This window comes from Panulirus ornatus, chromosome 33, assembly GCF_036320965.1.
Source record: "Panulirus ornatus isolate Po-2019 chromosome 33, ASM3632096v1, whole genome shotgun sequence".
Lineage (NCBI taxonomy): Eukaryota > Metazoa > Arthropoda > Malacostraca > Decapoda > Palinuridae > Panulirus > Panulirus ornatus.
Window position 1 is genome coordinate 8,779,848 of NC_092256.1, and position 21,280 is coordinate 8,801,127.

Genomic DNA, 21,280 nt, shown 5'->3' on the forward strand with positions numbered 1-21,280 from the left:
ATAGGTGGCAGTAGATATAAATGAATATTATAACAAACATAAAAAAGGACAGTATATGCATTAAAATGATGTATTCTTGGAGGAATCAGTGGACCGAATCTGAAATTAGGATCTCTAGATAGGTTTTACATTAGTTTCCTAGCTATGTAACTGTACACTAAACTAATAAGAATTAGAGACTAAATTTAATGTATATGAATACAGAAAATGCATTACAAGGAATTTCTTAAAGGTGATACACAATGAAAAGCTGTTTATAATAACAAGCTTTATTATGCATACATTATATATATATATCAGAAACATGCAGAGCACTACTGGTGTCTGCTGCATGAGATTCAGTATCAGTGAGTTATGCTGGTGCCACTAACACCTAGCACAATCAGTATAGGTAATTATGAGAATGAAAACAAATGGTGTACAAAGACTTCATATGCATTTGTTTATAAACTTCTGGCTTTTCACTTACAGTTTTTGATTTTTCCACAGTAGCAATCACCAGACAGTTAAAATAAAACAGTAATAACCATGTTCATTTTATCATTATAACTAACAGTTATTTTGAATGAAAGCCTTATATAGACCATTTATGAATTACAACTGGCCTGAACATAATCTGTAACATGTAAAAATCTACTTCACTGGGGCAGTGTGTTGTTCTTCTGTTACTATAATACCTTCTAATGATCAAAACATGAACAATAACAACAGAATTCATTTATTGGTTACTGGTAATTTCAGTCCCTTATCAATGTATTAATTTTCAAACTCATGAATGAATGCACTGGATTAATATCATTGGATCAATATCATTAATTATCTAAAGTCTGGTAAGCTACTATTATTTCAAAGAAATAGCAAATTCTTAGCAGTGGGTTACACCATGACTGATTCATTTCATTTTGTTTGATTTTTAACATGTTCGCCATTTCTTGCATTAATGAGGTAACGCCAGAAACATAATGAAGAAAAGGCCTCATTCAAGTGTATCATTAACTATATTTTTCACTGTAAGATCTTGAAACCACATTACTATCAAAATCCAGCTGACAAAGATGGCCGTGAATGCAATTCAACTTACGAAAGTAGATTGGCTTGCAGTACCTCTGAAACTAATGACAAAATATGCAAGACTATGTAGGTTACAATAAACTTATATCTACTAACTACAAATTTCCTATTCATCATTTTCTTTTGCAGTGCTGATACAATCGGTTTTTAAATGGGGTCTTCCATTACCAGACCTATCATTCGCTGGGGAGCTGTTCTTTTCAAATCTGGTATTATACAACATCCTGGTTTAAAAGTCTTTTGAAATCTGGTATTATACAACATCCTGGTTTAAAAGTAAGAAAAAGTACCCTGAACAACAAACAGATGAACAATATCATATATTCAGTACAAAATGAAAGATGGTCACAATACTTTCGACTTATTCCATATTCAGTAAGTTAACTGTTGTTCTTTTCTTCCATCTCTAAAACTCTGACATGCTTTACATTCAAAGAATTTAGAAATCCTTTTCAAACCCATGTATAAGTAAGATGAAGGGAGGGTTGCTGTATTAGCAATGACAGCACCAAATTTCATCAAACTTGAACTTGCTGTCTTTTATCTTGGCATCACTGAAGTTGTTTAAATGAAACTTGCTTCACTTGAAACAGATTTGTTTTTTCTAAACTGTCCACAGCTATTATAATCTAGTTCCTGAATTATGAAAAAGAACAAAACCCACTCAGGTACATTTACAATGACCCTCCTTTTCAGAGGCGACATTGTGTGAGATTACAAAAAGATGGCACAAGAAAACAAGAAAATAAACCATGGAAATAAAAAAATATGGCAAATTTCCACTCTTCAAATTTTCACAATGGCAACTGAGAGTACATGTGAACAAAAGCAATAATTCATGATTAAAGACGATGAGATTATGTATGATAATAATATCCCCAACAATCTATCAGCAAAAAAATTATATTGCCGACAACAGAAACTATTTAAGAGCACATCCCTTCTAAATGCACATCAACAGCTTAGAAATGGATCTCCCATTTGCTAAAATATAAATGTATGAATACACAAAAGGCAGCTCATGAAATAGAGAAACCATAAGAAAAAAAATCATTCAACAGGCTACCAATTTAAGAAATTAAGAAAAAATATCAACAAACAAAAATGACTAAAATGTGGATCTGATTCAAAATTTATGCTTTTTTTAATCTCATCACAGTCTACTAATGACAATCTTCCCTTCAAAGTTCCATTCTAGTCTTTAATCTTTAGATACACAATGAAGCTGGCTGTGTGCCAATATCACCATTCTAATGTTCCAAATATTTTTTTTGTCATGTGAAGCAAAGATTTAAACAAAATGAACTGAATTCAAGAAGTTTACAAAATGGAAATTCATGTACCTGTAAGCTCATAAGATGACTTATCACCAATTACTTACATGAAAAGTGTATATCGTGCAACAAGGTTAAGTTACTGAATGATAAAATTAAAACCTGAATAATAAGCAGTGATCATTCAAAAATCTGATTTTCTTTACATAATAAAGCTACATGATTCAACAGCTTATTTTAAATTGTATTTTATTAACTGTTGCTCGAGAGAAGAAGCAATTCTAACTCCCCTCCATAAACAAAATATAAAAAATGAAAGTGGGAGTCTTGTGAGATGGTGTACCTGATTAAAACTCTACAAGTAAGAGTTCTTCAAACATTTCATGGTTTCAAACACTTGCCATTGGTTATTAAGCATCCAACAGGGACCTGAAATCCTGTCCTCATGCAACATATATTTCAAAACTCAAAGAAGAGTTAAAGTAGATTTTTTTTACTCACGTACGAGTGAAAATTGTTGCCAATTTTGTGACTTTGTAGCTCACTAATGTCACATTTACTATGTAAAAGTATGAGGGAGAAAGTTATGCAGATTTCACCCAGTGAGAGCATTTATAGTTTTCATTACATCCACACATATTTTCTCCCATAATAGTTTAAGATAATTAGTGTTATACTCTCAAAAGAAAATATTTATATTCTTTTCTTACAGTATTAAATAAATGTAGAAAACTAAAACAATGAGATTATAAAGAATAATCTATATCTCCTCATAAGTGGACTATGGGAAAAGGCTACTGCCATTAAGAGTATATTAATATTGCTGCCCAAAACATGATATAAAATCAAGCAAAACAATGAATACTACGCAAATGAACAAGATAAGTATTCAGGTTATTTTTTAGATTATTATGTATAACAAGTTTACTCAGTAGTCTTTTTCAGATCTAATTGCCCTTCATGCCTTTGTAAGGAAGTTTCAAGAATAGATAGTCTATCAGTCCTCAATTTTACAATTGAAGTCTAGCTTTCACGTACAATGTAAGTACAGCAACAAAAAGATACTTAAAAAATTACAAGTACAAAATATGCCTTCAATCAGCATTAGTGAATGTGAACAATTATCTATGGTAATATATTGCAATACTGCACTTAATATTCTGTGCAGTAACAAAACTATGAAATGTAAAATTATGGTTTGAATTCTAAAGTAAATTGAACCACTAGATCAGTTAAACTGGTAATGGCTAATACATTGAAATTGGACATTTCTTGGTATGATGTATATCTTTCTGTAATATTCATCAGAAACAATTGATAGATTTGAATATAAGAAGAATTATCTCTACTGATATGGCACATAAAACTTCAAAATTCAATATATACTGAAAATGAAAAAGATTTACAAAAAGAAATGGACCTGCTCTATGCTCAAAAAAAGTTTATTCAGTGTTTTCATGAAGATCAGTAATTCATATCTTCATCTTAATGAGTAAAATTCTTAAAAAAAAAATCAAATCTTGAGGAAATCTTTTCATGTTTCTTTTATATTTGCAAGTCAGAAGAATACAAAATAAAGAAGCTTAAAAAAGTCGGATGGATTCTCTAAAGAGGCACAAACATACTCTTTCAGTTGATGAATCTTCAAGCAGTTATCAAAAATGATGATGGAAGCCTTACAGAAAAATTCTGGTGCAACAGATAATACAATAAAATGCCCACCAGTTACCAGAAATACCACCATTTATCATCATATTCTATCAAATGGAAAATCTTAAGGAAATCTTTACTGTGAAAAAATAACGTATTTAAACTTATGGCCTAAGCTCCCAATCACAGTCGTGTTACTATAATATGTAGTAAAATCTTGAAAAAAATTCTGAAAATATATGCAACAACAACAACACTAAAATCCTTACTTCCTTTCCAAGTGGTACGTTAATACGTTAACATGCTTCAGCAAGTGGGAGTGGCGATTTTCGTTTTTATGGTATATTTTCATATAGGTATTTCAATATACTCGTGTACAATATACTGTTTCTTCCATTAATAATGTATCTTTAATGAAGCATTAAAAAATACTACTAGATCCATATGCCAACTGATGGAATGTCATAAATCCAATGCAGTCCACTTGTTAAAGCTAGTAAAGTATTCACATCAAAATTTTAGGGTTCAATTTTGGACATCAGCAATATTAACTTTTGGTTTTGGTGCTGAAGCAACTGTTTAAATGGTTTTGGGCTGGTAATTGTATAATTGTATCTGCAGGGGGTAAGTTCATTTTTCATTCAGGTGTTCTGTTGATCATCATTATATGTTGCTTCACCATTAAACATATTTCTTCTTATATTCTAAGCTATAATGAGGTAATTCTCAGAGAAGTGTCGTGGACATGTTTTATCAAACTATTCCATAAGAAAAATAGTTTTCACAGGTCAGTCCATTCTATGTGGGATCTGGCAGTTGTAGTTTCAAACTTGGCAAGCCAGTGGCATTGCTACAGTAAGTTGCCAAGGGTTGTAATACATTTATCCCTTATAAAACTCTCCATGGGTAAACCATGGAAAGTTTTGTGGGGCCTGGATGTGGAAAGGGAGCTGTGGTTTCGATGCATTATACATGACAGCTAGAGAATGAGTGTGAACGAATGTGGCCTTTGTTGTCTTTTCCTAGCACTACCTCGCGCACATGCGGGGGAGAGGGTTTTCATTTCATATGTGGTGGGGTGGCGACAGGAATGAATAAGGGCAGAGAGTATGAATTATGTACATGTGTCTATATGTATATGTCTGTGTGTGTATATATATGTATACGTTGAGATGTATAGGTATGTATGTAGGCGTGTATGTATATACATGTGTATGTGGGATGGGTTGGGCCATTCTTTCGTCTGTTTCTTTGCACTAACTCTCTCACGCAGGAGACAGCGACAAAGTATAATAAATAAAAAACAAATGAGACATGCTTTTTAGCCATAGTGACCACCCCATGAGCTCCATAACTCAAGATTTATGACTTCTCACAGTTTGTGATGTAAAAATTGTATCAGAGATGTAGTAGATCAAAAGATAATTTTTAAAGCATTGGAGAGAGTAACATACCTTGCTAAGAGCATATATAGTGACAGTGACTTTAAACAGCTTGTGGGATGTCTGGAGATTTACTTCATAAATTTTCTGCCCCTTCTTTACTACTACCTGGGACCGGACACATAATTTGAGTCTAGCATGATTGTTTCATAATTGTTCAGGTATATTTGATAATCTTGGTGAACATGTAACGTGGATAACTTCATACACTTAGACATTCTACTACAATTGTCTGTGGGCAAAGTAAAAAATGTAAAATAGGGCAACCCTCTCCACTCTGTGACCACCTATGTTGAGTTTATGACTGTGTCCACAACATATAGGTGGCAAAACATTTTTATTTTATCATTTGTTTTTTCTTTCTTCCATGGTTTTTATAAATGCTGTGCTGAGAAAAAGGGTGGAGTATCATGGCTGCATTGGATCAATTACCCCTTAACTTTCTTGGGGTTTTCACATAAGATTATGTGTCATTAAATTTTACCCTTTTGGGGTTTTTACACACATATATGTATGTTTTGGCTTTCATACGTGTCATTCACATTGCTGAAGGCTGGACATTGATCATATACTTTGGCAAATCTGTTCAACTTTGTCATCTACCCAGATTATTGGTGTCTTGAGGATGTAGCCTTAGATCTATGCTGGTACAGTTATCTTTTAAAATATTTTTAGAATTGCTGCCTTAATATTATGCCATGACAGTTTACGTACTAATAAGTATCAGAAAATGGCTGATAACCATAAAGCATCTGGGTGTAGAGACATTAAAAGATGTAATTGTCAACTGTTCCTGCTTAAAGGAAACAAGCATTCCTGACAAGAGGCACCAAATGAGGGCCAAGAATTATAGTGCTATCCATCATACTGAGGACATTACTATATATATGTATAATTTTTTTGTACATATTTGCCATTTCCCACATCAGCAAGGTAGTGTCAAGAACAGATGACTGAGTCTTAGAGGGGAAAAATCCTCACATGGCTTCCTTTTCTGTTCCATCTTTTGGAAAAGTAGAATTAATTTTAACGAAGATGATGTAAACATCTTTTGTGTTATCATAACGTAACTGAGCCCCACGACCCTGAGAGTATTAAAGTGCACTGCAAGTCACTGAGCATAAACATAGACAACTGTGGTGCATGTCTACAAATGAATTAATTTTCATGCCTCCAGGGATGCTGTTGACCACAACTGGAGAAATGTCACACATCTAATTCATCTACTGATACTCACAGAGAGTGTACACATGTAATCTTGGCATGATGCCAGATCTGCATACCTACTACTGCAGTCACTCTTGGAATAAAAAAAAAATACACCATTTGCATTTACATTTTTGATGTAAATAAAATTATTTGGTAATTTCTTAAGATATTTCCTGCATAAATCATGCATATAAACATCAATGTGTAGAACAGAAAATAGCTACTGTTATACGTGAAATTATGTAAATGATACATATATTGATTGAAAAATCACACCTGATTCATGCATGCAGAATGTAACCATGCCTCAAAACTAATATAATTATCTTATACACTTATAAGGTGCATCCATACTGCCAACCCAGGCCTTCTCCATCTGCACCAACATAAAGGAAAGTATATCACCTTAGATATTTTCTTCAATACTGTATGATAGGCATATTCTAAAGGGAGGAAACTTTTTTATCACTATTTGTGTGTTGCAGGGTGAGTTTTACACTCATGTTCCCCATCTCTTAACCTTGTTCATATGTATCATGTCTTTAATGTATGAATGCATATGAACACCCATTTTATTGACCAGTCCCTAAGGGAGAATGAGCAGCTGGGTGGACTGTGGACTGGCTGCCACTAACAGGATTTGAACTTATGCAGGTTTAATCCCAGGTAGTCCATGTGTGTGTAACGTTAACTGATACACCACAGAGGTCCACGTGTTTATGTGTGTGTGTGCACTGTATGAGGAAATACACAGTTTAGGGAGTTCAAGATGGATACCTGTTAAAAAATTCAAGGGATTATTGGAATGCTCCTTCATACAGTTGTGTTCATATGTTCACCTAACAAAAGAAATGTTCAAAAGGGATGTTCAAAACTTCAAAAATCATATTCAATATTGGGCCACTGACAATGGGAATGAGGAACTAGTGCCTGCCACAAAACAAGATCCGTCCTTAACAAGTTGACAATGCCCTATTACCCCTCTCAGTTATGTATAATAATATCCATCTGATGAATTTTCATGAAAACATGGAATATATATCAGAAACACTGCGTACTAATGTGGCATCATCAATAACTTACTACGATTTGTAATTATTTTCAAATAGTATAATACAGATAATGCAAAAATATGTTACTCCATACCTGACAATTATATACATATATATATATATATATATATATATATATATATATATATATATATATATATATTATTTGCTTTGTCGCTGTCTCCCACGTTAGCGAGGTAGCGCAAGGAAACAGATGAAAGAAATGGCCCAACCCACCCACATACACATGTATATACATACACGTCCACACACGCAAATATACATACCTATACATCTCAATGTACACATATATATATATATACACACAGACATATACATATATACACATGTACATATTTCATAGTCTGCCTTTATTTATTCCCATCGCCACCTCGCCACACATGGAATAACAACCCCCTCCCCCTCATGTGTGCGAGGTAGCACTAGGAAAAGACAACAAAGGCCCCATTCATTCACACTCAGTCTCTAGTGTATGCCTTCCAGCTTTAAATGTATGATATAGATATATTCATTACATAATTAAGTATTCAGTTATAATACATATACAGTACAGTGTTACAATCCTCAGAAAGATACACATTTTGATGATTTCTATCTCTTCCAATACCAGTGCGATATGAAACTAAATATAGCACTCCGAACATGGCTAGATATTTCAATTTTCATTTGCAAGTACCTTTTACCAAAAGAATATCCTTGATAATGCAAATAACTCGGTACATGATTAGAGAATACATTGTTGTTTAAAAATATGAACTTGATAGTAACTTGTGATGCTGATTATATTACATACATCAGTTTGCTGCACTACTTACATTATATATGAGCGACATTAAGTACAGATGAACATTTAGGTAAAACATGCATATGAATACTGTGAAGAGCAAAAATAATGAAAAATGCATTCTAAGACAATTTACATTCCTTATATATAATATTCATACTATAGCCAAGTAAAAAAGCATTCCTACATTTGATCTTTAACAATAAAATGCAATTATTTCTACTTGCACAACTGTTAGTGAAGACCATGAACATTGGCCCCTGTATTACTTTCACATCACAGATCATGTTGCTAAAATCGTTCTTTTGAAGAACTATTGAAAACATATATGAATATGAATGTTCATGGCTTAGATTATATAAGAAAATGCCAGTGTTAATTAGCACTGGTTTTTCATCATTAAAAACTATTTAGTACATGAGTCACCTGTGCCCCTGCCACAGCACAGGAGTTCTGGTTACCTAGCAAGATGTTGTGTGATAATTCTTACTAGTCTCTTTACCAATGAGTTTGTGGCTAAACAATTCAGATTCAGAACATTATCATGAGATTATTTAAACCAGTGCATCATGGTAACTTATCTTGTTGCCCTGTTCTTTACATTTAGCCTATGAATAGGTACTACTTTAGTAAAATGTGTCTTCCCATCGATAAACATTTTTCTCAATTTCCATTTACATAGGATGGATTAAATGCATAAAGCTTCACAGCCCATTCAAGTAAATTGATATATTATGTACAGTGTGACAAAATGAAAAGTTATCCACATTACTAAAGCTTGCACACTTCAAAGTTATTCACTTTACACATTAAGATGAGACATCTAGTGAGGCTCACATTTACATTTACTCTCCCATGAAAATATACTTCTGCATATGACCTACAATCATTCTTCATGCATTAGCAACACTCACCAGCTTATTTACTAAACCTGACAATGTATTCCACTGTCTACTTTGTCCCCTCATACCTTCAACTCTACTCTCATGTATCTTTGTCATCAACTCTCAATCTGTTGTACTTTTACCACTCACACATCAGTTCACCAGTTCTTAATCTATGTGTTATTCAAATGACTTTCTAATCTAATATATTCCTCCTCATAAATTCATTCTTTGTTTAAAATTCTCTTTCTTTTATTTAGAATGACTGACATGGCATGGGCTACACATTCCATAGTCTGCCATCTCCAGTGAAAGGCATATGGAGTAAGAAAAGAATGAAAAAATCATTAGAGTTCCATAGATGTTCATAGATCAGCCTCTTAAAGGCAGAAAGGTTATAGGAAGAGGGAAAAGCAAGAGAAAAAGGAGAGTTCTTCAGCAGTGTCTGCTTTTCCTATATGATAAGCAACATCATTGACCCATAAACTCCTCTTTTTCCCCCACCAATACCTCTAATCATAGTCCATGTTACTGTACCTTCCACTGTCTTAGTACTAACTCTTTATATATGCGAAGCATCTGTGATTCCACTACCTCTGCCCTTAAATTATGAAATCTATCCGAATAATGTTTGATTAAAGGACAGTCATCTTCATATTTTGCAAATTAAAGGGTACCTAAAGCAATCAGCACACTTGATTGTAAGGGAAAAAGACTATACAAGAATAAGTTGTATGTGCTTACCAAAATAAATACTGAATTCTAATTCTACAAGAACCATACTTCTGACATACTAGAATACAGTATAAAAATTTCAGAGATTTTAACAAGCAACAAATACTATAGATAATATCTTTTGAAAACCTTTAAATATTATTGTCAGGACTTGGAGGGAAGGATATTTTCATGATGACTATTCCATTTACCACAGGAAAATTTATGTCATTCCTCCAGCTAGAAGGCTTGGTATCTGAAGAGAAGAAACCATTTGAATTATATATAATTCGAGAGGAAATATTTTGTTTATAATTCTGTTTTTGATAAAAGTTGCATCATTAAGAAAACTGGATAGGGAGAAAACTCCAATGGTATACAAATGAGCAAATAGATATCACATTGGTTATGGAGCACAGATTTATATAATATAAGCAAAAGTACACAGAATCTTTTACTGAGAAACGAGGAGGAAACTATGAAAAAGAATATCGGCCACAGATTTAGCACTATTAACAGAACAATAAAAAAGAAATACATGCAATTGTTATCCATGAACCTCAAAAAGACCCTAAAATGCTTGCTCATGCATACAAAAACGCCACCTGAAAATTATATAAAGTGTACATATATCTGACAGAAAATTATTATCTTTTATATCTCCTCTTGATTACATTACGTAAAGATAATATTCAATAGAATGAAAGCATAGGAAACTACATTTTCTAACATCTTACAATGAATGTGTTTCATTTAGAGGAAAACAGTCAGCATTTTGATTGCATCACCTGTGTATCATTAAGAGGAAAATGGTCAGCATTTTGATAGCAATCACAGTAGCTACAGGAACCCAGGAAGCAGAAGTTCATCCCATTTCTTAATGACATAAGATTAACCATAACACCTTCATCCTTGTAAATGACAGTGGAATCATGGTACTATATGACTATTCCACGTTTGAAGAATTCTGAAGTAACCATCAGCAAGCAGTTTTATTGGCTTATGCTCACAGTAATATAGTAGCAACTTTCTAATGCCCCGAGGCATAGAGAGTGTTACAGTACAGAGGATTTGTCCATGCAGTTTCTACAGATTCATCGTCAGTGTCCAGTCCAGGGTTGCAAAGTCTTACTGGGATTATAACACTAAAAGTAATAACACTGCGTATTGTGACTATACATTTACGTGAAAATATAATAGAGCTAATGATTTTGAACTAACAGATTCAACAAATTTATATTCATTAATATTGCCTAATGTGGTTTTGAACTATAATGAAAGTGATGTAGCATGTGTAATAGAGCTAATGATTTTGAACTAACAGCCTCAACAAATTTATCTTCACCAACATTCCTTAAAGTGGCTTTGAACTATAAAGAAAGTGATGTAGCACCTTTTTCACTGCAATGTCTGAAGTTAGCTTCTGAACATGCAAACAAAATGGTATTTCTACAAGCTCAATGCAGTCATAGCTAACTGGCTAACCCTAACAGAGAAGGGGCATTTAGCCTATCAATCAAAAAGATAAGAAAATATACAGACAAGATTCTTGTGCAGATTGTGAAACTTTTGTAATACTTGACACAGCAGGACTCAAGTAAGGCTGCAAAATGAGATGTGAATAAATCCCTAAAAGAAAAAAATGATAGCTTCCATGTGTGATGTGCTTTACAAGAAGGGACAAGGCTGAACCTAGTAGTTGGGTAATCAGACATGGACAAAGAGCCTGAGACATATGGGAAATGACTAAAACCATGGAATCCAGAACCCCAGCTGTCCAGAAGGTCTATTTCACTGTTAGTTTGCCCCTGGGCAGGGAACATCTCATTAATTTAATATAAGCAAATGCTTAATACAAAGTTGAACAGGGACCAACTGGAACATCTGTAATCATGCTAATATCAACCCTCAACACAGTAATGCTAATGATAGAGAATAATGCTCATGTTAGAGCTGAAGTCTCAGAACTGAGGAGACTAGTTACTCTTGCAGAGCAGGAACTTTTCACAACACTGACTGAGGTTCTTATCTAAGAAATGGAAATTTTTACTCCCATGCTGCCCTTGTGATTTATATAGAACTTGTTATTAAACTTCAGCAGGCCCTAAAATAAAAGTATTGACTGTTCTACTTGTTGATGAGATCTATTGAATACAGCAGGTAAAATAGAACAGGAAAATTAGTTGAGTAAAGTGTTATTAGATACCGTTAAAACATCTGCACCCAAAGTTTACTTAACTGCTTGCATTACAAATACAAATACTATGAAAAGTGCATCAGTATACATGTAGAAATCAAAACATCAAAGAAACAGTAGAGGTCTGAAAAAATAACAGTTTATAAAAAATTAAGCATATCTTGGGAACAAACATCATGCAAGGATGAAGTGAGGAATATGAAAATCAAAAGTAGATACAGTACTGTAAAGGAAGTCATGATCATGTGGAAAGAAGGATGTGAGATGACTGAGAAAGTGTTAATAATATAAGCAGATACACAGCAAGGCTGAGGGTGAGATGGAAAAACATAATCAAGACCAAGTACATATAGAGAGCATCCATGAAGGAATCTGTAGAAACCTGCTCAAATTTATGGTGTGAAGAAGTTTTGCACGTCACCTTTCTTTACAACGAAAAAGAAAACAGGAGTCCTTACCCATTGTCAGTAGTATCATCTGATGCATGCAAGTGATAAGCTACCTCATTCAGATGCTGGGATATGATCTGTGGATATGAGACATGGAGATCATATTAATATACTGTATGATGGAAAGGTTAAAACATAAAAAACTATGTAAGAATTGCCACACAATTTCTTTTTCAAAGAAAGAATAAAAACAAAAACATTATTCTTTAAATCTATAAACAAATATCTATAAAATTCATGTTTAACTCCGTATACCATGGCTAACTATCTGACAGGTGCTGTATTCAGAAATTTCCCCTTTTAGAAATTTAAATACAAGGAGGGGGGTTTCCAACCCCCGCTTCCGCCCCCTTTAGTCGCCTCCTACGACACATGGGGAATATGTGGGAAGTATTCTTTCTCCCCAATCCCCAGGGATCGAGTAAGTAATGAAAGGGTAAGAGAGATGTGTGGTTGAGAGAGCAGAAGAGGGTGTGTTAAAATGTTTTGGAGAGAATGAGTGAGGAAAGATTGACAAAGAAGATATATGTGTCAGAGGTGGAGGGAACAAGGAGAAGCGAGGTGGAGGGATAGAGTGAAAAAGATTTTGAGCGATCAGGGCCTGAGCATACAGGAGGGTGAAAGGCATGCAAGGAATAAAGTGAAATGGAATGATGTGATATACTGGGGTTGATGTGCTGTCAGTGAACTGCACCAGAGCATGTGCAGCATCTGGGGTAAACCATGGAAAGGTCTGTGGGGCCTGGATGTGGAAAGTGAGCTGTGGTTTTGGTGTATTACACATGACAGCTAGAGACTGAGTGTGAGCGAATGTGGCCTTTTTTGTCTTTTCCTAGTGCTACCTCATTGTGTGTGTGTGTGTATGTGTGTGTGTGGTGGGGAAGGGGGCTATTTCCTGTGTGGCGGGGTAGCGACAGGAATGGATGAAGGCAGCAAGTATTAATATATACATGTGTACATATGTATGTGTCTGTGTATGTATATGTATGTATACATTGATATGTATATGTGCATGTATGGGCATTTACATATATATATATATATATATATATATATATATATATTTTTTTTTTTTTTATACTAATCGCCATTTCCCGCATTAGCGAGGTAGCGTTAAGAACAGAGGATGAGGACTGGGCCTTTGAGGGAATATCCTCACCTGGCCCCTTTCTCTGTTTCTTCTTTTGGAAAAAAAAAAAAAAAAAAAAATATATATATATATATATATATATATATATATATATATATTTTTTTTTTTTTTATACTTTGTCGCTGTCTCCCGCGTTTGCGAGGTAGCGCAAGGAAACAGACGAAAGAAATGGCCCAACCCCCCCCCATACACATGTACATACACACGTCCACACACGCAAATATACATACCTACACAGCTTTCCATGGTTTACCCCGGACGCTTCACATGCCTTGATTCAATCCACTGACAGCACGTCAACCCCTGTATACCACATCACTCCAATTCGCTCTATTTCTTGCCCTCCTTTCACCCTCCTGCATGTTCAGGCCCCGATCACACAAAATCCTTTTCACTCCATCTTTCCACCTCCAATTTGGTCTCCCTCTTCTCCTCGTTCCCTCCACCTCCGACACATATATCCTCTTGGTCAATCTTTCCTCACTCATTCTCTCCATGTGCCCAAACCATTTCAAAACACCCTCTTCTGCTCTCTCAACCACGCTCTTTTTATTTCCACACATCTCTCTTACCCTTACGTTACTTACTCGATCAAACCACCTCACATCACACATTGTCCTCAAACATCTCATTTCCAGCACATCCATCCTCCTGCGCACAACTCTATCCATAGCCCACGCCTCGCAACCATACAACATTGTTGGAACCACTATTCCTTCAAACATACCCATTTTTGCTTTCCGGGATAATGTTCTCGACTTCCACACATTTTTCAAGGCTCCCAAAATTTTCGCCCCCTCCCCCACCCTATGATCCACTTCCGCTTCCATGGTTCCATCCGCTGACAGATCCACTCCCAGATATCTAAAACACTTCACTTCCTCCAGTTTTTCTCCATTCAAACTCACCTCCCAATTGACTTGACCCTCAACCCTACTGTACCTAATAACCTTGCTCTTATTCACATTTACTCTTAACTTTCTTCTTTCACACACTTTACCAAACTCAGTCACCAGCTTCTGCAGTTTCTCACATGAATCAGCAACCAGCGCTGTATCATCAGCGAACAACAACTGACTCACTTCCCAAGCTCTCTCATCCCCAACAGACTTCATACTTGCCCCTCTTTCCAAAACTCTTGCATTCACCTCCCTAACAACCCCATCCATAAACAAATTAAACAACCATGGAGACATCACACACCCCTGCCGCAAACCTACATTCACTGAGAACCAATCACTTTCCTCTCTTCCTACACGTACAAATGCCTTACATCCTCGATAAAAACTTTTCACTGCTTCTAACAATTTGCCTCCCACACCATATATTCTTAAAACCTTCCACAGAGCATCTCTATCAACTCTATCATATGCCTTCTCCAGATCCATAAATGCTACATACAAATCCATTTGCTTTTCTAAGTATTTCTCACATACATTCTTCAAAGCAAACACCTGATCCACACATCCTCTACCACTTCTGAAACCACACTGCTCTTCCCCAATCTGATGCTCTGTACATGCCTTCACCCTCTCAATCAATATCCTCCCATATAATTTACCAGGAATACTCAACAAACTTATACCTCTGTAATTTGAGCACTTGCTCTTATCCCCTTTGCCTTTGTACAATGGCACTATGCACGCATTCCGCCAATCCTCAGGCACCTCACCATGAGTCATACATACATTAAATAACCTTACCAACCAGTCAACAATACAGTCACCCCCTTTTTTAATAAATTCCACTGCAATACCATCCAAACCTTTATATATATATATATATATGTATATATATGTATATATATGTATATGAGCATCTGTTTCCTTGCGCTACCTTGCTGACACGGGAAACAGCAGTTAAGTATAATAAATAAAAATATATATAAGAGATGGCCAGAGAGCGTTATTGGATTACGTGTTAATTGACAGGCGCGCGAAAGAGAGACTTTTGGATGTTAATGTGCTGAGAGGTGCAACTGGAGGCTAAGGTGAAGATTTGTATGGGTTTTCAGAAAAGAAGAGTGAATGTTGGGGTGAAGAGGGTGGTGAGAGCAAGTGAGCTTAGGAAGGAGACTTGTGTGAGGAAGTACCAGGAGAGACTGGGTACAGAATGGAAAAAGGTGAGAACAATGGAAGTAAGGGGAGTGGGGGAGGAATGGGATGTATTTTAGGGAATCAGTGATGGATTGCGCAAAAGATGCTTGTGGCATGAAAAGAGTGGGAGGTGGGTTGATTAGAAAGGGTAGTGAGTGGTGGGATGAAGAAGTAAGAGTATTAGTGAAAGAGAAGAGAGAGGCATTTGGACGATTTTTGCAGGGAAAAAATGAAATTGAGCGGGAGATGTATAAAAGGAAGAGACAGGAGGTCAAGAGAAAGGTGCAAGAGGTGAAAAAAAGGGCAAATGAGAGTTGGGGTGAGAGAGTATCATTAAATTTTAGGGAGAATAAAAAGATGTTCTGGAAGGAGGTAAATAAAGTGCGTAAGACAAGGAAGCAAATGGGAACTTCAGTGAAGGGCGCAAATGGGGAGGTGATAACAAGTAATGGTGATGTGAGGAGATGGAGTGAGTATTTTGAAGGTTTGTTGAATGTGTTTGATGATAGAGTGGCAGATATAGGGTGTTTTGGTCGAGGTGGTGTGCAAAGTGAGAGGGTTAGAGAAGATGATTTGGTACACAGAGAAGAGGTAGTAAAAGCTTTGCGGAAGATGAAAGCCGGCAAGGCAGCAGGTTTGGATGGTATTGCAGTGGAATTTATTAAAAAAGGGGGTGACTGTATTGTTGACTGGTTGGTAAGGTTATTTAATGTATGTATGACTCATGGTGAGGTGCCTGAGGATTGGCGGAATGCGTGCATAGTGCCATTGTACAAAGGCAAAGGGGATAAGAGCAAGTGCTCAAATTACAGAGGTATAAGTTTGTTGAGTATTCCTGGTAAATTATATGGGAGGATATTGATTGAGAGGGTGAAGGCATGTACAGAGCATCAGATTGGGGAAGAGCAGTGTGGTTTCAGAAGTGGTAGAGGATGTGTGCATCAGGTGTTTGCTTTGAAGAATGTATGTGAGAAATACTTAGAAAAGCAAATGGATTTGTATGTAGCATTTATGGATCTGGAGAAGGCATATGATAGAGTTGATAGAGATGCTCTGTGGAAGGTATTAAGAATATATGGTGTGGGAGGCAAGTTGTTAGAAGCAGTGAAAAGTTTTTATCGAGGATGTAAGGCATGTGTACGTGTAGGAAGAGAGGAAAGTGATTGGTTCTCAGTGAATGTAGGTTTGCGGCAGGGGTGTGTGATGTCTCCATGGTTGTTTAATTTGTTTATGGATGGGGTTGTTAGGGAGGTGAATGCAAGAGTTTTGGAAAGAGGGGCAAGTATGAAGTCTGTTGGGGATGAGAGAGCTTGGGAAGTGAGTCAGTTGTTGTTCGCTGATGATACAGCGCTGGTGGCTGATTCATGTGAGAAACTGCAGAAGCTGGTGACTGAGTTTGGTAAAGTGTGTGAAAGAAGAAAGTTAAGAGTAAATGTGAATAAGAGCAAGGTTATTAAGTACAGTAGGGTTGAGGGTCAAGTCAATTGGGAGGTGAGTTTGAATGGAGAAAAACTGGAGGAAGTGAAGTGTTTTAGATATCTGGGAGTGGATCTGGCAGCGGATGGAACCATGGAAGCGGAAGTGGATCATAGGGTGGGGGAGGGGGCGAAAATTCTGGGAGCCTTGAAGAATGTGTGGAAGTCGAGAACATTATCTCGGAAAGCAAAAATGGGTATGTTTGAAGGAATAGTGGTTCCAACAATGTTGTATGGTTGCGAGGCGTGGACTATGGATAGAGTTGTGGCAAGGAGGATGGATGTGCTGGAAATGAGATGTTTGAGGACAATGTGTGGTGTGAGGTGGTTTGATCGAGTAAGTAACGTAAGGGTAAGAGAGATGTATGGAAATAAAAAGAGCGTGGTTGAGAGAGCAGAAGAGGGTGTTTTGAAATGGTTTGGGCACATGGAGAGAATGAGTGAGGAAAGATTGACCAAGAGGATATATGTGTCTAAGGTGGAGGGAACAAGGAGAAGAGGGTGACCAAATTGGAGGTGGAAAGATGGAGTGAAAAAGATTTTGTGTGATCGGGGCCTGAACATGCAGGAGGGTGAAAGGAGGGCAAGGAATAGAGTAAATTGGAGCGATGTGGTATACCGGGGTTGACGGGCTGTCAGTGGATTGAATCGGGGCATGTGAAGCGTCTGGGGTAAACCATGGAAAGCTGTGTAGGTATGTATATTTGCGTGTGTGGACGTATGTATATACATGTGTATGGGGGTGGGTTGGGCCATTTCTTTCGTCTGTTTCCTTGCGCTACCTCGCAAACGCGGGAGACAGCGACAAAGCAAAAAAAAAAAAAAAAAATAAGTTGTAGCAATCAATCAAAATCAAATTTCACAATGACGCATTTAGCCTTCTACCTCTTTTGACTGAGGCCTAACCAACTTAGAAATTTACATTTCATATCTCCATAGTTCAACATCAACTTAATACTCCTTCATTTACCAGTCAAATACATCCTTGAAAACTGCCTAATGACCTCATTCCTTATTCCATAAATTCACACACTTCTAACCAATGAATTAAAAAATCATACAAATAGATAAATGTACATTTTCTCTGCCCAAAATTTATTTCTTAGTTCTTTAGGGTAGCAGAGTAGCAAGTCTACCTTTAGGAGCTGGGTGTCCCTGCCCATTTTGCTGGCCTAGTGAGGACTCCAGCTCTGCAAATATTCCTCACCAAAGGAGCATGTGGCCTTGGATAAAAGCTGTGTGCCTGTAGCGTCTTTCAACAAGAGCTGCAGGTTTGTATGACTGTGTAGCATATGAGAGGAATAAATGATAAATATATATGGATGGAACTTGTAAATACTTCTAAAAAGGGAAATTAGACAAGTTTTCATGAAACAAGGATAAGAAGCAGAAGGACATTTGAGTAGGATAAAGTGAAGGGAAAGGAATCATTCTTATAAGATGATTCGAATGGTTATTCAAGAAATTTGACATTACTACTGAATGATGATAGGCTTTAAAAGATATTTAACTGCTAATGTGTTATTGCAAGCCAAATACTTGTTAAGTTCAAGTGTGTGAGGCTAAGAACTTCTTTAATGGTTGCACATGTGTCTTGTAATGACAGAGAATAAGGGATTAATGATGACTTCTAGAGAAAACTTTAAAGAGCAACAGAGGTTGTAGATCTGGAGGAGAAATTATGTAAGACATGACTAAATGGATGAGTTGGGAGATGAAGTGGAGGAAGGAGTGATAGTTGGCTTGGAGTCCCAGGTGAAAATGAAAATGGTAAAAAAAAAATACATGAATTGTGTACAGCAGACATGACTTGTATATACTTTGAGCATTAATTTTTATTCCTAAACACACGTAAAAGATACAGGGAAGAAACAGCATGACTGATTTGTAAAAGAAAAAATACATGGATAATGTAAATAAGCAGACAAGACTGTTATAAATTCATACTTTGAACATAAAAATGTTCATAAACACACATGTAACATACACAGGGAAGAAAGAGCATAACTGATTTGTTCTTGGTATGTGCAATGTAATGAGTAGTCTATACAATGGGTGATCTAAGAGAGAGTTGGGAAGGGGTTTGTTAGATTATATGGCAGGATTATATGGAGGGGAAATTCCCCCTCCCCAGTTACTTTATATGCAATAAACTTACCCAATACTGTTGATGAGTACTATATTCTTACAATTATTTCAACCCACTTTATTCCTCAAAAGGATAATTAATGTATATCTGTGTGCAGTATGAATATTAAACTGTTTGAGATTTTAACCAAAGACCAGTAAAATAACCCCTAGTTGCCTAATTTTGATAAGTCAGTTCTGTAATAAAACAAGAAGTGGACTACATCCATGCAGCTATCAACAAATATTTTACATACAATTCAAATGAAATGGAACCATCTCCCAGTTCTCTCAGAGAGAATTTTATATTTTTTCATGCTTGATATGTGCATCTAAAAATGCCACTAGTTTTTGACAGTAGATTTTATGTTTATTTATTTATCTATTATACATAATCGCTGTTTCCCACGTCAAAGAGGTAGCGCCAAGAAGCAGGCGAAGAATGGCCCATCCACTCGTATAAACATATATGTACATAAACGCCCACATACACACATATACATACATATAAATACCAACATATACATACACATACGTAGACATTACATACATACACATGTACATATTCATACTTGCTTGCCTTCATCCATTCCTGTTGCTAACCTGCTCCACAGGAAAACAGCATCGCTATCCAATGCTTCAGCGAGGCAGCACCAAGAATACAGACAAAAAGGCCAAATTTGTTCACATTCAGTCTCTAGCTGTCATTTGTAATGCATCGAAACCACACCTCCCTATCCACATCCAGGCCCCACAGACCTCTCCATGGTTTACCCAAGATGCTTCACATGCCCTGGTTCAGTCCATTGACAGCACATAGTTTTTGTATTATATGATTAAACATATCAGATGATACACAGACATACATAAAAATTAACCCCTCATTATTTCTGGTGCAGTTGTAAAAGAACTAATGAAAAACTATATTGGAAAGGTTCGTATTTTACACAAGAGATAATTGGTGTAAAAGTCCTCATTTATGTAAATATATGACTATAAATAATAAAGGTGTCATGTGAAACTAATAAACAAACAAAAGATGTGCCATTCCTTCCAGGAAAAACTAAGGCAGATGATCATTTTAACTATCACTCAAACAGTATATGAGGGGGCCTCCTGGTATGACACTTTAACTTGTGACATTTCAAATTTGCAACATCTTAGAATCAGGGTACCTCTTATTGACTTGCAACACTGTGCTCTGACTTGTGAGAGTGAAAAAACTTTAACCTTCAATCATTTCATTTTTTCTTTCATGCTTCATTGCCATTTCCTGCATTAGCAAACTAGCACCAGTAACAGAAGAAAGGCCACATCCACTCACATACATTCTCTCGCTGTCATGTGTCATGCAATGAAACCATAGCTCCCTATCCACAGCCAGGCCCTACACACCTTTCTGTGGTTTACCCTGGATGCTTCAACATGCCCTAGTTCAGTCCACTGACAGCATGTCAACCCCAGTGCACTACTTTGTTCCAGTTTACTCTATCCACTGCATGCCTTTTACCCTCCTGCATGTTTATGCTCTGATCACGAAGTCTTTTTCACTCCAACCTTCCATCACTAATTTGGTCTCCCTGTTCTCCTTATTCCTTCCACTTCTGACACACCTATCCTTTTTATCAACCTTTCTTCACTCATTCTCTCCATTTGTCCAAACAATTTCAGCACATCCTCTTCTG

General features: G+C 36.2%; 1 protein-coding gene across 5 annotated transcripts in view; it reads right to left on the reverse strand.

The window, feature by feature from the left end:
- Positions 1-253: 253 nt before the first annotated feature.
- The window catches only part of Mvl (solute carrier family member malvolio), a 167,423-nt gene continuing 146,396 nt past the window's right edge, over positions 254-21,280 (reverse strand). For 3 of the 5 annotated variants that reach the window (XM_071681531.1, XM_071681530.1, XM_071681529.1), the window contains exons 12-13: positions 12,757-12,824; positions 9,171-10,357 (exon numbers count right to left, since the gene is read on the reverse strand). In XM_071681531.1, coding sequence (XP_071537632.1) covers positions 10,342-10,357; positions 12,757-12,824 — 84 coding nt within the window. In that variant the 3' untranslated portion in view covers positions 9,171-10,341. Of the gene's footprint in view, positions 10,358-12,756; positions 12,825-21,280 lie in introns of all 5 variants that reach the window. The other 2 variants (XM_071681533.1, XM_071681532.1) reach the window with 2 other exon arrangements.